This window comes from Oncorhynchus mykiss, chromosome 3, assembly GCF_057628025.1.
Source record: "Oncorhynchus mykiss isolate SJ-2025 chromosome 3, ASM5762802v1, whole genome shotgun sequence".
Taxonomy (NCBI): Eukaryota; Metazoa; Chordata; class Actinopteri; order Salmoniformes; family Salmonidae; genus Oncorhynchus; species Oncorhynchus mykiss.
In genome coordinates this window covers 68,507,806-68,527,308 of record NC_143024.1, presented here as the reverse complement: position 1 = coordinate 68,527,308, position 19,503 = coordinate 68,507,806, and the positions used below count along the sequence as shown (strand labels likewise).

The following is a 19,503-nucleotide window of genomic DNA, read 5'->3' as shown; positions in this document are numbered from 1 at the left end:
CACAAGTACAATCAAATACCTTTCTTGCCAACTCAAAACCCAACAAGGCAGTAATTAATAACAATGTAATACTAAAAATAACAAGGTAAAACAAAAACACACAAGAAATCTAAATAATAAATAAGAATAACACGAGAAAGTAAGTAAGCATATCCATAGAATTCATCGAATAGGGAGGGATTCTATTTCTAAAGCACTAGTCCCTCTCCTGACTACCAACAGAGAGGCTGATGAGGAGGAGCCTTATGTGGGAGAGGATAGAGAGACATGAATTGACAGAATTGTTGACACAGAGGTGAGAAAGGAAAGCAGTGAGGTAGATGCAACAGGAAGGGACTGGCGGGGGAAGGATAAGAGATGGGCATGGTGGTAGGAGGAGAGGTGCTGCTCAGCTGCTGCGATCATCAGAAAAAAGGTCTCCATGTCTACCGGTGTCTCAAAGCATTATACCTGTTCCTCTTTTAAGTCATTATTATTGTCCTCCCTTACTTGTGTTTATTAATAGTTTTTCTCCAGCACGTGTGGACTCAATTCCTCTGTGTATTGATGCAAATCGATGGTGCATCCATCAGTAATGAGGAGGCTTAATTATTTCCATGTTGTTCATAGTGAAAAGTCAATAAAGGAGGTAAATGAAGTGCTCAATAATGTGTAAAACAAAGGACAACATTTGGACAGAGACGCAGCCTCTGCTTTGTGTTTTTGGCCATGGAGAAATCTGAAGATTACTGGAATAGAATGTAATGGCAAAGGTAGCTAAGAGATTATAATAGATCCTGTTGCATGTGATTTTACGTGGATCAACATTCTACACCTAAAACCCCTGTAATAACAATTAACATGATGCTACAAGCTAAATTAACAAGTGATGATGAATGATCAATTACCAATCGCCAATAATCACCAATGATCAATGATCAATGATCACCAGAGTACTTTGTTGGTAATGATGAACATAAGACAACATATTTAACTGAGCAGCATCCATACAATTTAAGGGATCAAAGTATTAAAGCAAAATATTTCCCATATTATCTAATTCTGACCTCTGTTTATAAATGCTTTCTGTCTGGCGGTGGTAGTGCACTCAGAGGACAATCCGGATTGTTGTGTCACCGGCACTACCACCGCCGGTGACGATGAATGATCAATCCCGGATCACCAATGATCACCGATGCCAAATCACAGCAGAGGAAACAGGAGGGAGGAGAGACTGATCAACCCTGACACCTAATGATGGATTTGTCTCTCTGACGTTTCACTCAATTTGATGTACCGCGCACAGGGGCGGTATTAGAGCCACACACCCAGAGGGGTGACACACACATAGACACGCACACATAAGTGGGAGATAGCCGGGGAGGTAGGAATTATAACAGTGCACATGATGACTGACTGAGGCTTGTGATGGTGATAGGCAAACATTGCATCCATAGCTCTGTCTCTGAATTTGAGAGTGGTTACATTTCTCCAGCCCCATCCTTCAACTTTTTAGCAAAACAGTGGCGGAGAAAATGCTTTGTTATTGTTTTCACTGTCGATTGCTCCTTTAAGGGCCACTGCTATCACAACCTTAACCCGGATGGAAATTGGCCTATATGGATAGGGCTAAATGTAAATGTTTCTTACAGAATAGATATGAAAAGCATACGCATAACCATTTGAATGGGAACAGTTTGGAGGTTATGGGAAAATGTCCTAGACCAAAGGTGAGGACACAACAGTTCACCTGACACAAGACTGAATCCAAACATTACGCTGTTGATGTTATGTGCATTTGACATTTACTGTACTTTCACCGCATTTGTGATAACGAGATCTGAAAATACTCTGGACACATTCACTAACACGATAAGAATATTCCTGGTGAATGTGGGGTAGGTGCAACATAAGACCAGAAAATGACAATGGTTTGAGTGAGAGGACTCCAAAGTGTGCACAGTTCCTAAGTCATTTCAATGCGCTCTATTGACTCAAAGAAGAGTCTTCAACTGTAATTTGTTAATTTTTTTAGCTCTCCTAGCTGTGCCGATGAGGAACTAGAACAAGCACACTTGTAGTTGTTTTGTTTGGAACACAATGCTGCATCCCCGCCATCACACAATTACGGTTGTTGTTAACGCAATCCAAAAACGGTCCATTATAAATACCAATCTGGGTCAGGTGGGCATCATTTGAAAGCTTGTTCTACAGCCAACATGAACATTGAGTTATAAGTTATAAAATACAATATTACAGTGTTAGGCTTTCACAATACAATTCAGGGAAACGGATCATAATTGTGGTGCGCGTAGACAGGAGTCATGCGTGCATTCAGGTGCGCGTGCTGCTGCAAGTTTTCCTCACAATAGACAAACATGGGCTCCTTCTGTTCAGAACAACCCAGGGTCATTTGTCATCTTGTAACTGTACATTAAACATAGTGATCATAAACGTTGACACTGTTTATGACATGAGTTTTATGATATGGACATTTTAAGTGCACATTTGAACTCGTGGGTGTTTGGCTTGCTTGTAGGACATCTAAGTGGTATTTATTATAATCATCAATGTCTCATCTTTCTAAATACATAGAGTCCTCTTAATTCACAGCATATCCCTCACTCAGACAACAAACAATTTGCTTAAGTTGTCCAATAAGCAGGAGGGATGGGGGCAACTTCTTGTCGCGCTCAAGTTCAGAACGGCATCGCTGTGAAGCATGTTACTGTATTATTTTATTTAACTAGGCAAGTCAGTTAAGAACAAATTCTTATTTACAATGACAGCCTAGGAGCAGTGGGTTAAATGCCTTGTTCAGGGGCAGAACAACAGATTTTCACGTTGTCAGCTCCGGGATTCAATGTGGCAACCTTTCGGTTACTGGCCCAACGCCTAACCATTAGGCGACCTGCCGCCCCTGTTACTGTACAGTCACTGCGTTCCAATTTAGCAATCTTTTTTTGTGCCCAAATATACAGGTATGAGTGTAAAGGGTTAATGAAACATCTGCAATGGGGACCTGAACAGCATCAGCATTCATTTCAAATACTACAAAGCCCATCTCTCCCTGACTCCCACGCACATTATTTCCTGATTGCCCACAGGTCCCCCTATGATAACAGAGACAATACAGTTGGGGAGGTGGGATGGGAGGTTAAGGTGAGGTACATCAGATAACACTGAGGTCAGATGTGTCCCAATTATCTCCATTTGAGGTTCCATCTGAAAGGCTGTAGGCTTCGTCCCAAATGGCACACAATTCCCTATAAAGTGCACTACTATTACCAGGGTGCCGGTCATCCCTGCATGTATTGGGAGTGCAGTACACATGAGTCTTTCGATAAATAAGGTGGTCAAAATTTCAAAATGGTTTGATATACATTTAAATATGATTTTCTTGCAGCTTTATATGTGTATTTACAGAAATAAAGTCTAGATAGGCACAATGAGACCCTAACTCCAACTAGCAACTACAAAACATCTACATGTCATTCAAAATGTCACAAGAAACATGGAGAAACAACGTGCCACACCTGTTTCACCTGTCTTTGTGATTGTCTCCACCCCCCTCCAGGTGTCGCCCATCTTTCCCATAATCGCGTGTGTATTTAAACCTCTGTCCTCTGTTTATCTGTTGCCAGTTCACTTGTTTCGTCAAGCCTACCAGCGGTTTTCCTTCTGTTCCTGTCTCTCGATTGTTCCCGGTGTTGACTATTTCTGCCTGCCCTGACCCTGAGCCTGCCTGCCATCCAGCACCTTTGCCCCACCTATATGGATTACTGACCACTACCTGCCCTTGACCTGTTGTTTGCGTGCCCCTGTTGGATTAATAAACTGTTGTTACTTTGACATTTGACATGAGTACTCTGGCGGTCCATATGGAGAACTTTTCTGCTTCCCTTGCTCGCACCCCTTTTCATGCCATTCTGCTGTGGGGAAACCAGTCTAAATCTCTCCGGGTCCTCATTGACTCTTCCCTGGCTTCCGAGCTGAACATCCCCACTCAACCCCTCTCCATTCCCATGGATGTTAGAGTGCTAGACGGGCGCTCTATAGGCCGGATCACTCAAAATACCACTCCCATCAACTTACAGGTGTCAGGGAATCACAGCGAGACTATTCAGTTTCTGCTCATCAAATTTCCTCAGATTCCAGTGGTTTTGGGATTCTCCTGGCTCCAGCAATACAATCCCCTCATCAACTGGTCTACTGGTGCCATCATGGGCTGGAGTCCGTTCTGCCACATCCATTGTCTTCTTGGGGGCTTGGAAGGTGCCCTGGACCTCTCCACCAATCCCAGTGAAGTACCAGAACCCCCAGGGAGGTGTTCAGCAAGGCCCGGGCCACTTCGCTTCCCCCGCACCAACCCTATGACTGCGGGATTGACCTTCTCCCTAGCAACACGCCGCTCCGGGGACATCTGTACTCTCTGTCGGGACCGGAGACCAAGTCTATGGAGACCTACATTGTGGACTCCCTAGCTGCAGGATTTATCTGTCCCTCTTCCTCTCCTGTGGGTGCGATAAAGGACATGACCCTGCGCCCGTGCATTGACTACCGGCGACTCAATGACATTAAGAACCGTTACCCGCTACCACTCATTTCCTCTGCCGTCGAACCACTCCAGGGGGCCACTGCATTTTCCAAGCTGGATCTACGGAATGCCTACCCCCCGGAACGCCTACCCCCACTCTGTGGAGGTGGATAACCGCCTTCATCATGGCCAGAAGCCACTACGAGTATCTTGTCATGCATTTTGGCCTCACCAACGCCACTGCTGTGTTCCGGGCTCTGGTAAATGATGTTCTCTGCGACATGTTGAACCGGTTCTTCTTCATCTACATTGACGACAGGGATTTCTAACGCCAACACCCAGGTCAACCAGGTATGCGCCCAGGTCAAACCCTGATCTGTTTCACCTGTTTTTGTGATTTTTGTGATTGTCTCCACAGGTTGTTACGGTGCGTGAATGAGGACCCAAAAGCGAATTAACTTAAACAGAGCTTCTTTAATTACCAAACATAGGTAGGCTCAGACGGACCGGCAGATTCCGACAGGACAAGACAAGGTTACAGCAAACATGACGACAGTCTGGTTCAGGCATGAAACACAACAAACAAGAATCCGACAAGGACAGGAACAAAAACAGAGAGAGATATAGGGGACTAATCAGAGGGAAAAAGGGAACAGGTGGGAAGAGGGGTGACGAGGTGGTTAGGAGGAGACAAGGCACAGCTGGGGGAAAGAGGGGGAGAAAAGGTAACCTAACAACGACCAGCAGAGGGAGACAGGGTGAAGGGAAAGGACAGAGACAAGACACAACATGACAGTACATGACAGTACCCCCCCACTCACCGAGCGCCTCCTGGCGCACTCGAGGAGGAAACCTGGCGGCAACGGAGGAAATCCTCGATCAGCGCACGGTCCAGCACGTCCCGAGAGGGAACCCAACTCCTCTCCTCAGGACCGTACCCCTCCCAATCTACGAGGTACTGGTGACCACGGCCCCGAGGACGCATGTCCAAAATTCTACGGACCCTGTAGATGGGTGCGCCCTCGACAAGGATGGGGGGGGGGGGGGAAGACGAGCGGGGGCGCGAAGGACGGGCTTGATGCAGGAGACATGGAAGACCGGGTGGACGCGACGATGGTATCGCGGAAGAAGAAGTCGAACTGCGACAGGATTAATGACCCGAGAAATACGGAACGGACCAATGAACCGCGGGGTCAACTTGCGAGAAGCCATCTTAAGGGGAAGGTTCTGAGTGGAGAGCCAAACTCTCTGACCGCGACAATATCTAGGACTCTTAGTTCTACGCTTATTAGCAGCCCTCACAGTCTGCGTCCTATAACGGCAAAGTGCAGACCTGACCCTCTTCCAGGTGCGCTCGCAACGTTGGACAAAAGCCTGAGCGGAGGGGACGCTGGACTCGGCGAACTGAGATGAGAACAGCGGAGGCTGGTACCCGAGGCTACTCTGAAAAGGAGATAGCCCGGTCGCAGACGAAGGAAGCGAGTTGTGGGCGTATTCTGCCCAGGGGAGCTGTTCTGACCAAGACGCAGGGTTACGAAAAGAAAGACTGCGTAAGATGCGACCAATAGTCTGATTGGCCCGTTCTGCTTGACCGTTAGACTGGGGGTGAAAGCCGGAAGAGAGACTGACGGAAGCCCCAATCAAACGGCAAAACTCCCTCCAAAATTGAGACGTGAATTGCGGACCTCTGTCCGAAACGACGTCTGACGGAAGGCCATGAATTCTGAAAACATTCTCGATGATGATTTGTGCCGTCTCTTTAGCAGAAGGAAGCTTAGCAAGGGGAATGAAATGAGCCGCCTTAGAGAACCTATCGACAACCGTAAGAATAACAGTCTTCCCCGCTGACGAAGGCAGTCCGGTGACAAAATCTAAGGCGATGTGAGACCACGGTCGAGAGGGAATAGGAAGCGGCCTGAGACGGCCGGCAGGAGGAGAGTTACCGGACTTAGTCTGCGCGCAGACCGAACAAGCAGCCACGAAACGACGCGTGTCATGCTCCCGGGTGGGCCACCAAAAACGCTGGCGAATGGAAGCAAGCGTACCCCGAACGCCAGGGTGGCCGGCTAACTTGGCAGAGTGAGCCCACTGAAGAACGGCCAGACGAGTAGGAACGGGAACGAAAAGAAGGTTCCTAGGACAAGCGCGCGGCGACGGAGTGTGAGTGAGCGCTTGTTTTACCTGCCTCTCAATTCCCCAGACAGTCAACCCGACAACACGCCCCTCAGGGAGAATCCCCTCGGGGTCAGTGGAGGCTACTGAAGAACTGAAGAGACGAGACAAAGCATCAGGCTTGGTGTTCTTAGAGCCCGGACGATAAGAAATCACGAACTCGAAACGAGCGAAAAACAGCGCCCAACGCGCCTGACGCGCATTAAGTCGTTTGGCAGAACGGATGTACTCAAGGTTCCTATGGTCAGTCCAAACGACAAAAGGAACGGTCGCCCCCTCCAACCACTGTCGCCATTCGCCTAGGGCTAACCGGATGGCGAGCAGTTCGCGGTTACCCACATCATAGTTACGTTCCGACGGCGACAGGCGATGAGAAAAATACGCGCATGGGTGGACCTTGTCGTCAGAGAGGGAGCGCTGAGAAAGAATGGCTCCCACGCCCACCTCTGACGCGTCAACCTCGACAACGAACTGTCTAGAGACGTCAGGTGTAACAAGGATAGGAGCGGATGTAAAACGATTCTTGAGGAGATCAAAAGCTCCCTGGGCGGAAACGGACCACTTAAAGCACGTCTTGACAGAAGTAAGGGCTGTGAGAGGAGCTGCCACCTGACCAAAATTACGGATGAAACGACGATAGAAGTTCGCGAAGCCGAGAAAGCGCTGCAGCTCGACGCGTGACTTAGGGACGGGTCAATCAATGACAGCTTGGACCTTAGCGGGATCCATCTTAATGCCTTCAGCGGAAATAACAGAACCGAGAAATGTGACGGAGGAGGCATGAAAAGTGCACTTCTCAGCCTTCACAAAAAGACAATTCTCTAAAAGGCGCTGGAGGACACGTCGAACGTGCTGAACATGAATCTGGAGTGACGGTGAAAAAATCAGGATATCGTCAAGGTAAACGAAAACAAAGATGTTCAGCATGTCTCTCAGGACATCATTGACTAATGCCTGAAAGACAGCTGGAGCGTTAGCGAGGCCGAAAGGAAGAACCCGGTATTCAAAGTGCCCTAACGGAGTGTTAAACGCCGTCTTCCACTCGTCCCCCTCCCTGATGCGCACGAGATGGTAAGCGTTACGAAGGTCCAACTTAGTGAAAAACCTGGCTCCCTGCAGGATCTCGAAGGCTGAAGACATAAGAGGAAGCGGATAACGATTCTTCACTGTTATGTCATTCAGCCCTCGATAATCTATGCAGGGGCGCAGAGACCCGTCCTTCTTCTTGACAAAAAAAAACCCCGCTCCGGCGGGAGAGGAGGAGGGGACTATGGTACCGGCGTCAAGAGCTACAGACAAATAATCTTCGAGAGCCTTACGTTCGGGAGCCGACAGAGAGTATAGACTACCCCGGGGGGGGGTGGTTCCCGGAAGGAGATCAATACTACAATCATACGACCGGTGTGGAGGAAGAGAGGTGGCCCTGGACCGACTGAACACCGTGCGCAGATCGTGATATTCCTCCGGCACCCCTGTCAAATCACCAGGCTCCTCCTGTGAAGAAGAGACAGAGGAAACAGGAGGGATAGCAGACATTAAACATTTCACATGACAAGAGACGTTCCAGGAGAGGATAGAATTACTAGACCAATTAATGGAAGGATTATGACAAACTAGCCAGGGATGGCCCAAAACAACAGGTGTAAAAGGTGAACGAAAAATTAAAAAAGAAATGGTTTCACTATGATTACCAGAAACAGTGAGGGTTAAAGGTAGCGTCTCACGCTGAATCCTGGGGAGAGGACTACCATCCAGGGCGAACAAGGCCGTGGGCTCCTTTAACTGTCTGAGAGGAATGTCATGTTCCCGAGCCCAGGTCTCGTCCATAAAACAGCCCTCCGCCCCAGAGTCTATTAAGGCACTGCAGGAAGCTGACGAACCGGTCCAGCGTAGATGGACCGACAAGGTAGTGCAGGATCTTGAAGGAGAGACAGGAGTAGTAGCGCTCACCAGTAGCCCTCCGCTTACTGACAAGCTCTGGCCTTTTACTGGACATGAAGTGACAAAATGACCAGCGGAACCGCAATAGAGACAGAGGCGGTTGGTGATTCTCCGTTCCCTCTCCTTAGTCGAGATGCGGATACCTCCCAGCTGCATGGGCTCAGCACCCGAGCCGGCAGAGGAAGATGGTAGTGATGCGGAGAGGGGGGCGACGGAGAGCGCGAGCTCCTTTCCACGAGCTCGGTGACGAAGATCAACCCGTCGCTCAATGCGAATAGCGAGTTCAATCAAGGAATCCACGCTGGAAGGAACCTCCCGGGAGAGAATCTCATCCTTTACCTCTGCGCGGAGACCCTCCAGAAGACGAGCGAGCAAGGCCGGCTCGTTCCAGCCACTGGAGACAGCAAGAGTGCGAAACTCAATAGAGTAGTCTGTTATGGATCGATTGCCTTGACATAGGGAAGACAGGGCCCTGGAAGCCTCCTCCCCAAAAACAGATCGATCAAAAACCCGTATCATCTCCTCCTTAAAGTCCTGATACTGGTTAGTACACTCAGCCCTTGCCTCCCAGATTGCCGTGCCCCACTCACGAGCCCGTCCAAAAAGGAGAGATATGACGTAGGCGACACGAGCAGTGCTCCTGGAGTAAGTGTTGGGCTGGAGAGAAAACACAATATCACACTGGGTGAGGAACGAGCGGCATTCAGTGGGCTCCCCAGAGTAACACGGCGGGTTATTGATTCTGGGCTCCGGAGATTCGAAAGCCCTGGAAGTGGCCGGTGGATCGAGGCGGAGATGGTGAACCTGTTCTGTGAGGTTGGAGACTTGGGTGGCCAGGGTCTCAACGGCATGTCGAGCAGCAGACACTTCCTGCTCGTGTCTGCCTAGCATCGCTCCCTGGATCCCGACGGCTGAGTGGAGAGGATCCGAAGTCGCTGGGTCCATTCTTGGTCGGATTCTTCTGTTACGGTGCGTGAATGAGGACCCAAAAGCGAATTAACTTAAACAGAGCTTCTTTAATTACCAAACATAGGTAGGCTCAGACGGACCGGCAGATTCCGACAGGACAAGACAAGGTTACAGCAAACATGACGACAGTCTGGTTCAGGCATGAAACACAACAAACAAGAATCCGACAAGGACAGGAACAAAAACAGAGAGAGATATAGGGGACTAATCAGAGGGAAAAAGGGAACAGGTGGGAAGAGGGGTGACGAGGTGGTTAGGAGGAGACAAGGCACAGCTGGGGGAAAGAGGGGGAGAAAAGGTAACCTAACAACGACCAGCAGAGGGAGACAGGGTGAAGGGAAAGGACAGAGACAAGACACAACATGACAGTACATGACACAGGTGTCACTCCAATTATCCCCTGTGTATTTATACCTGTGTTCTCTGTTTGTCTGTTGCCAGTTTGTTTTGTTTCGTTAAGCCTACCAGCAGTTTTCCCTCCGTTCCTGTCTCTCGATTGTTCCTGTTTTCTTATTTTCCCAGTGTTGACCATTTCTGCCTACCTGCCGTCCTGTACCCTTGCCTCACCTATCTGGATTACTGACTCCTGCCTTCCCTTGACCTGTCTTTTGCCTGCCCCTGTTGGATTAAAAAACTGCTGTCACTTCGACATTGTCTTCATCTGGGTCTTACCTGAAACGTGATACACTGCATGTTTCTTTGGCATGCCTAGTTGCCAGGTCTTTTTGTGCTTTAGTCAACTTCTCTATCATTTATAGCCATGCTAAACATTCCTGAAGAATGAAAAAGATAAACAACAGCAGTTCTATATGTTTAAATAGTTGATATAATATAATACATTAGGTTCTGTCAACAAAATCATAGACAATAATAATAAACAATTAAATCATTATAATCAGTAAACTCTTCAAGCATTGTGTGAGCCTCTGAAAACTAGCGATTAAATTCTTGCTTCCTCTGTCCTTGTTTCCTCCACTCCTTGCTTCTCCTTGAAAGTGCAAGTGCACTCCTCTCCCCAAATGCGCTTTGAGAGTGAGGCAAGGAATGGGATAATCAAAACATATCCTTGATTCTTCGCGTCCTCTCTCCTCACCTCCTCTCTCCTCACCTCCTTTTCAAAACCCATTGGATAAGGTCAGAGGGGAAGGACCTCTGACCTTCTCATCCAATGGGTTTTGAGAAGGAGATGAGAGAGGATATGACGAATCAAGGAAATGAAATTGACATTCTCCCAGGGACAGAGGAAGTAAGTATTTGACAGGTATTAAAGCACCCATGCAGTCTTTGTAATTGTACTTATTAAATCATCACTGTATGTCTAAATCACTGTGGTTATTTAATGAAAATAACGCCAAAATATATTTTATCATTTACTTCCCTGATCCTCCTTTGGTACATGAAATGCTCAGTTTTGTGTGGGCATTAGGAAACAAATTAGAAGATATTTACATACACTAGCTGATAGGATAGTCTGGAGCCCACCCCCTTACCCAGATGAACAGTCATTAGTCTATTATAATCAGGTCACATTGTGACATCCTGATTTGGGTGAAAAGTTCCATCCCACCTGAACATGTTGAAATTCCAGGCATTTTTTTCAAATAGCTCTTACACAAATAGGGCATTATTATAATTTTCACAAATTCAGTGTGTAATTTTGACCTCATAGAAGGCCCGGGACGATACCAGTACCGCAATACTCGTTAGTTTCGTGTTGCAAACATGTTGTCCTCCAGAGTCACATGTATTTATTTTCCAAGCTATAGCACACAATATGTTAACTACAGCAGGTTTTTAAAGGACCAAAGAATTATTCACATCCTTGCTTCATTCCAGCTAGTTAGATGTGCAACCGCTGACTAACTATAGGTTGGGGAATATCTCTAGTCTAGCAATAGATACTGTTGCTTTGGCGGTATGGCATCATTGAATGAGTTTACCAATGGTTAGTTAGGTAGCTAGGATATATCAGTCAGCTAACCATTTACAGTTACATCAGTTCATTAATAAGTCAACAGCAATATCCAGGAATTTTACAGGATCAAGTTCAACGTGTAATTCAATTGTTAAATTATTAGTATATGATGTAAAGACAAACATCAGTATCATAAATGTAAGGGAAGAAAAGTAGTGTTTTACGTCACATGATTTTTGCCAAATCTGTGAAGACTCCAAGCATGAGAAATAGTTGAACCTTTTGATTAAACTCATGAATTATACTTAATGTATCTATGTTCCCCCTTCATATCTTAATGTTTTCACATGAAAAGGCAAATTATTATGAACGACTTTGTAACAGCTCCAAAAAGTTGTCCACTACAAGAAATGCTCACTGGTACCCTAGTTTTTAGAAAGACCCACATACAACACAATGCCACCGTCTCGAACCGAGCCACAGTCATTATGTTCAAGTTGTTTTATGCCTATTCATGGGAGCACTCCTGATACAAGCATCATCTTGGGATCTCACATAAACATACAGCTCAACAGTGGAGACCTGCTGGGACCTACAGTATATAAACAGGGGGAGATCTGATGTGCTAAAAACAACAGGATGGTGAGGAAGAGAAACAATTACAACAGCCTGTTCCCACACACTCATTTCAAAAAGAGCCTATTTTCACAGAAAATGCAATTAGATATAGGGTCACATGTCTGTATCACAAACACTCTCTGACCAATATAATCAAAGTTTCAAAAAAGAAAAATAAAGGGGATTTGAATGATCCATTCTAGCCTATGGGAAAGAGGCGGTATTGAGTGGAGTTTTGCTTTTGAGTTATTTTATTTTTTTCCACGGTTCAATCATTAATTTACAAGCCCTTAAACTTCAATGGTGGACTGATGCACGGTTTCCATTAGCCAGATTTGTAAAGCAGAGGTTCTTGGGAAGAGCACATTGTTAGGGCAGATGTTTATAAGTAGTACAGGGACTGGTAAACACAGTGAGCGAGAGAACAAGCCAGAAAATGACAAAGTAAGAGAGAGAGAGAGAGAGAGAGAGAGAGAGAGAGAGAAAGAACACAGCCAAGCGAAAGAGGGCACAACGGCACGCACAATGGGTCACCAGGCCATTGTATTTGAGGTTTGGTAGGGCACCGTGAAGTCATGCTTTTTCTTTTTAAATATTTTTCCTATCTTTTTTCTGTAACTGTGTGTACAATATTGTATTTAAGTATGTCTTTCCAGAAGAGGCTTAAGTTTAGTATCCTTTTACTAAAATAAACTGGGATTAAGAACTGCCGGTCCAAAGTCATTTACCAGTGTGCATTCTAAATGGCCCTGCTCAAAAGTAGTGCACCATTTAGGGAATAGTGCCATTTGGGATGTACCCCTAGTTTCATTGAATAGTTTTTGGGATCCTACATACGGAGCACCATTTCATGTTTGGCCTCGGAGAGGGGCTCTCAAACACAAGCTCCTTCTGGCATTGTAATAGACATTATGAGTTTGATTCTAATCTTTGAATAAAATGACAAATGTAGGCCTATTGGGATGTGCTGCTTCTTTATAACAGACCTCACTATTTAATCGAGCTATATGTAACAAGTTGCAGCGATGGGACAAAACTGTAACTACCAATTGGATGCCATGAAATTGGGGAGAAAAAAGGGGTAAAAAATAAAAAATGGAAATACATTATAATAATAATACAAAAAAATAAAGAAAATGTCCTTAAAATATCTACAGTAATAGTGGATAAATCGTTTATCACAATATATATTTTTTAAATGTATTGAGACCACACAAAAATGCATTCTAATGGTGCAGCCTCATTATTGGTCAACAAAAGACTGACCATCTCTTGTTGTCAAATTGACTGGGGCCAGCAAATCTCTTGTTGTCAAATTGACTGGGGCCAGCAAATCTCTTGTTGTCAAATTGACTGGGCCCAGCAAATCTCTTGTTGTCAAATTGACTGGGGCTGAGTGATTTGTAGATATTTGACACTTGCCATTTGCTGGCCCCAGTCAATTTGACAACAAGAGATTTGCTGGCCCCAGTCAATTTGACAACAAGAGATTTGCTGGCCCCAGTCAATTTGCCCACAAGAGATGGTCAGTCTTTTGTTGACCATAGACTTGAGAAGAATTGGGTTGGAAACATGGGGTTATTTTGTTATAGATATTTTGTAAAGGAAAAACAACAAGTCTAGGCTGCTAAATGACAAAAATGTGGACCAATAAAAAGGTTGCACCATTAGAATGCAAAATAAAAAGTTTTGTGGAAATTGAGAAACACTACGTCCATTACTACTGTAAATAAAAATGTGAGGTAAGAAAAAGCTATATGTATATAGCTCCTTTAAATGTGTATTTTTTTCTTACCTCAAATTTGTTGGATTATAAACATCCTCCGTAATTTAAGTGGCAGAGCAAAAAGTTATGTTGGGCATTTGAGCAATTTCCTCACTCTGACACAATAAATATAATTCACATTTAAAATAAGACAAGTGTTGATTGCATCTATCATAAACTGATATGACCCTAGAAACGCAATACTATATGTTTTTCCTTTGCAAATTATCTATAACAAAAAAAAACCATGTTTCCAACCCAATTCTTCTCAAGTCTACAAACCCTAAACAGTCAACAACACTGTCACTTCAAAAGGATGTAGATATGTGGCACTTCCATTCTGACCCATAATTCTAGAACATCTTCTAGAAGTTATTTTACCTAAATTCTTAAATTCTTAAAACTTCCGTTTTACCCAGTGAGCTCTGATTTCCTTCTTAGAAGTGTTTTTCCTCTCTCTAAAATGTTAATTGGATGCTTTTACTACTGGTCTTCTCCATGATAACAACTAGGGGACTGAGCAATGGTCAATCGAGACCGTTTCCATAGTAACAAGCATCAGCAGCATCTCAAGACAAACTCGGGCATCTTGATCAGTCAGTCACTGTCCGATGAAAAGGCATTGGATGTGTGAAATGTACAATAGAGCACAGTACAAATGAGTTATGCAATAATGACAGACACATTACGGTGTTCATTTCCTAATGAGTAGTATCCTAGGCTAGGTCATTTGTGAGAATTAGAATTATATACAATAAAATACGCCTTTGACTCAGCAAGTTTTATCCAAACAGGCCACTTGTCACTTGATGGAATGTCCCCCCAAAAATCTATCTTTATACTTTATTTGGTAGACTCATCCATGCGTGAAGTTACTAGAAAAGTTATTGATTTATGAATGCTTAATACATGCGTAGCCTAATAAAAACGTTATAAAACAGGACCTACCTGCTTCCATATAAAGGCATCCCTTTCGTTTAACTTCCAAGACACCGCCACATGGATGGTAGACAGTATAACTCCAGTGATAACCGCAGCCCGCATCCGAACCGGGAGCAGAGTGTAGATGACATGGATAAAGAACACCGTCCACCAAATTCCCTCAGAACCACTTTGCGGCTGAACAAGCAGCACCCCGATCACTTGTACAACCAGCACGACTAGAATGACCACATAGCAGACTATCCACATGTGGTCCTGATGAAACCCGTTCCGATTGCACACAACCATCAATATGAGGATAAGTAAGATGGCTAAGGAAAAGACCACCACGTAAGTTATCCTGCATACTCCCCCCGCGCAATGGAATGTCAGCATGACCGCGCACATGAGCACCAAAACGGCCATGAGCATGGTCAAACTGCTCTGGTTGAGTCGGAAAAAGTAACGCTGGTACAGCCTCTCCAACTTCTCCGATTGGAATTTCTTGGATCTGAAAATCTGCATCGCGCTGCTGCAGCACGCAACCATGGAAAGGTGAACTTCAGGCATGAGTTCCTCCTCGGGTTTGGAGCCCTTCACTCTCCGGTCTTCCAAGCCCAATTCCACCGATTTGGGTCTCACTTCCCCGGCTCCATCTGCGTGCCTTGGGGAAGATCGGTTGTTGTTTCGGCTCTCTTCCCCAGTCCCATGCTCTTGCCACGCAGATCTAGACCTAAAACTGACCCTGCTAACCGTTGTCGTGGCTCGTCCTGGTCCGGGCTGCTGTTCGGGATCATCATCTCCTTCCCTCCATCTGCTGTTCGACCGGGCGAGTTTTTTGCTCGGAGATCTAGCCGAGTATGGGCATCCGTTTGCAATAGACTCAGACTCGCCCCAAGCAGATCTGAGCTCAGTCCCTCCCCTCAGCCCAGGCGCACCGACTTCGGGCGGGCTCACACTGTTCGATCTGGACATTATATTTCTCAGATAAAAGTCAAAGAAAAAAGCAACACACAGGACCACACACGTGCCTGCTTATAGTCTCTTAGAAAAGCCGAATTCGCGCAAATTATTGTTCTTGCTACAATGTTGTTACATTGTCACAATGGTTTCTTAAATGACAGGTCTATGACATTCCTGAGAAATCCGTGATGACTGAATTCAGAAAATGTTGAAGTCAATTAAATGTGTCCAGTTACATGTCCATTATGATAGGGAAAATGTATGTCCATGATACTTTTGAAAATGTGACGCATAGGCCTATTGATGACTGGGGATAACTTTGGCCGCAGATGGCAAAATGCTCTTGAAAATCACTTAAAAACAATTAAATTAGATGTCATCTGGGACATATGCTGTAACAACAAACAGACCTCTAGTGTAGAATACATTTCCAGGAGGACTTCGTTTTACATAATTCATTATAATCCAAATATAAACTCTGTATGCAGAAATGTTGTTAATTATAGGCCAAGGCCATGGAATAAAAAGACTATACAACTCCAATAGTTGGCCATACCAACATCTGTCATGTTGTGAATCTGTAATACCTCCCCAAGCACTTTCTTTTGCCTTGATGTAAAATGAATTATAAGAAAAAACGTGATGATGTGGGGGACAATCCCACGTCGACGTCAAAGCTACATTAGTTGAGCGTCTCCTTCAGGGCTAGAACTGAACCTGTGCATCTCATTGCAGCCTTGTCGAAGCTTGGTTGGTTACATCCTAATTGCGAAACCGTCACATCCCGACCCTCACGCGCTTTCATTGACCAGCGGAGGAGAGAAAGACTCGACGTTTAAACACATACAAAAGCCAGAGCATCCCCCAAAAAAACGTTTCTCCACGGTATTATTACTGCATCTGTATGTTAAACTCTGCCCAGAATTAACGAGCTGTCACGACCACATAACAGCCGACCACCAGCGACTGCACACAAAATCCCTGAAGACTCAATCTGGTGTTGATCCATACGATTCATGCAGCACACATCACCCAACGTTACCACCGCGTTTGGTCCTAGTTCAACCCCTTTTTGGATTCCTGCGACGTCGAATAACACAACAGACTGACCAGAAGAAGAAACCATTCTGAGCGTACTCCCAGTGGGCTATGATAGGGAGTCATGCATTACATTGCACGCTATTGATCAGGCAGGCATCGGACGGTTTATTACCATTGCTGGTTGCTGTTAGGTTTTCATTCAACCAAGTCTGATTCCCAAAATCAGCCGTTTGCTCATTCCCATTGGATATGCGCGAGTATGACTTTCACTTTAAAGCTTTTCATTGGCTTTCGACCATGTCAGTTGGAGATGCGACTCCTGCGCGTTCTCCCCCGCATTTGGATGAATGGGCGGATCTGTGATCACAGCTGGACCTCAAACGCAAACGATTAACCCTTAACGCAAACGAAAACCCACATGTTTTCTATTTGGTGTTGTATATTGACATGTAAATCGAAATACCTAATTGATTACATGGGTGTGACTTCTGCCACTCTGGTAACTGAGGGACAGTTTCCATTTTTATGGTCTAGACTTGGGCCTGGAGGAGACTGCTATGCATTTCAAATCAAATCAAATTGTATGGATCACATACACATATTTAGCAAATGTTATTGCAGGTGTAGTGACAAGTGGTGGGCAAATTTTTATTCTAGGGTTTGTTGTGATACTGTAATGACTATCCGGGCCTGTTCTCTCTGTTACAAACAGCTATGTGTACTTGGGGGTGTTCTCCTGAGAGGAGCTCTCTGGCACATGTATAGCTCTATCTCTTCTATATGGCATTAGAAAACCAGAAACCCAAGATCCCAATTCCACCAAGTCACAGTTTTATATATCCTATGTTCTTTGTCTTTGATCACCTCATAAACCAATTGCATGAATTACAACCAGGAGAGACAATATGCTACTGTGTCAACTATCTATATCGTGTTGCAGGCAGCGCGTCCTATGAACAGCTTGTTCTAAATGTGGCCATTTTATGTTATAAGCCTCATAATGACACTGGCTGTGTGTCAATTTACGTATTATTTAACCTAACCTCTTGAAAGTCGGATAGTGTATCTGTTTCCCTTGCCAGGGACAGTACATTCTGGAAACAAGCGTAACAGGATCGCTGAAACACACACAATAGGAGAAACATGATCACTGGGTTCAACATAAGAGAAAGGCATTATGGCATACAGTATCGCTGCCTTTGTTGGTGAGCGAAACAAAAGGCTTAGAACAAAACAAACACAAACACACACTGTAGGTAAGTGCACCGTGCCTGTGATGTGTCTTTCCCACAACCTTACTCTCGTGGCTGTCATTCAAGCATAAGAAACGACATATACCAACCAGCTCATTCATTCTAATGGTTCATGATTAACAGTTGTAACAGTTACAGTGAGGTCCAAGAGGTATTTGGACAGTGACACATTTGTTGTTGTATTGCCTCTGTAGCTGTTTGTGTTTCTGTATTTTTCTCACTCATCGTTATTCACAATTCATTCAGAGCTATCCGTAATCATGGTAAAAACATATTCTATTCTTATTTACAATAAGAGTGACTCCAAAGTGACTCCAAAATGACACAATACGTTACTTACCCATTAATTTCTATTGGTCACAAAAAAAAATATGAAACAAAACCAAAACAAACAGTAAATGCTTCCAACAAGTTTGTCGAGTCACAAGCTTGATGTAATCATTGCATGCTATGAATATGGAACAAAATACTAAACTTTGTACTACTTTAATATACATATAAGTGAATTTGTCCCAATACTTTTGGTCCCCTAAAATGGGGGGACAATGTACAAAAAGTGTTGTAATTTCTAAACGGTTCACAAGATATGGATGAAAATACCCTTAAATTAAAGCTGTCAGTCTGCAATTTAACCTCATAGTCATTGTATCATTTCAAATCCAAAGTGCTGGAGTACAGAGACGAAACAACAACAACATTCTCACTGTCCCGATACTTTTGGAGCTCACTGTATATTACTGTAGGAATCACAGTAGGGATTAAACCTGTATTCAATGGGGATTCGGGAAATGTGAGACTCCCCCCACATTTTCCTCTTCGATTGGAAACCGATGCCTTTGCATGTACCTGGAGAAACCAAAAATACAGAGACCCTGGCCTGTATGCAGCATCAGCATGTGTTTCTGTCCTCTGTGTTGATGTACGGGGGTCGTGGTTATCCATTGGGAATAAGGTCAATATTGAACAACAGGAATCTGATTATGGGATCAAATTATTTTGCAAATGTGTGTAGTTCAGTCCTTGGGCTGTTCTTGTCTATTGATGTTCTGTATTATGTCATGTTTCATGTTTTATGTGGACTCGAGGAAGAGTAGCTGCTGCTTCAGCAACCGCTAATGGGGATCCTAATACAACACTAAACACAGTCATCCACACCTGCACTGGCACCTGCAAAAAAAATTACTGAATAAAGGTATTTACCAAGGGTGAAAGGGTCCAACATTAGCATACATAGCTTTGGTGTAGAACACTACTGCCATCATGTGAGAGGTAAAATAATAACACACTTAATAAAACAGACTGTAGGGACAGACAGACAGACGGACAGGACAGACATACAACACAAGTACACTAATTGGATCACAGAAGTCCATATAGATGTAGATCATCAAAACAAGAATCAAAATACAGAGAAAAAACAGGAAATCTC

At 44.7% G+C, this 19,503-nt stretch overlaps 1 protein-coding gene across 4 annotated transcripts in view; it reads right to left on the bottom strand.

Annotated features, from left to right (window-relative positions):
• The window catches only part of LOC110520268 (adenylate cyclase type 5), a 138,319-nt gene extending 121,264 nt beyond the window's left edge, over nt 1–17,055 (bottom strand). For all 4 annotated transcript variants that reach the window (XM_021597450.3, XM_021597451.3, XM_090229994.1 and 1 more), the window contains exon 1: nt 14,845–17,055. In XM_021597450.3, coding sequence (XP_021453125.2) covers nt 14,845–15,792 — 948 coding nt within the window. In that variant the 5' untranslated portion in view covers nt 15,793–17,055. The remainder of the gene's footprint in view (nt 1–14,844) is intronic.
• Nucleotides 17,056–19,503: the final 2,448 nt, after the last annotated feature.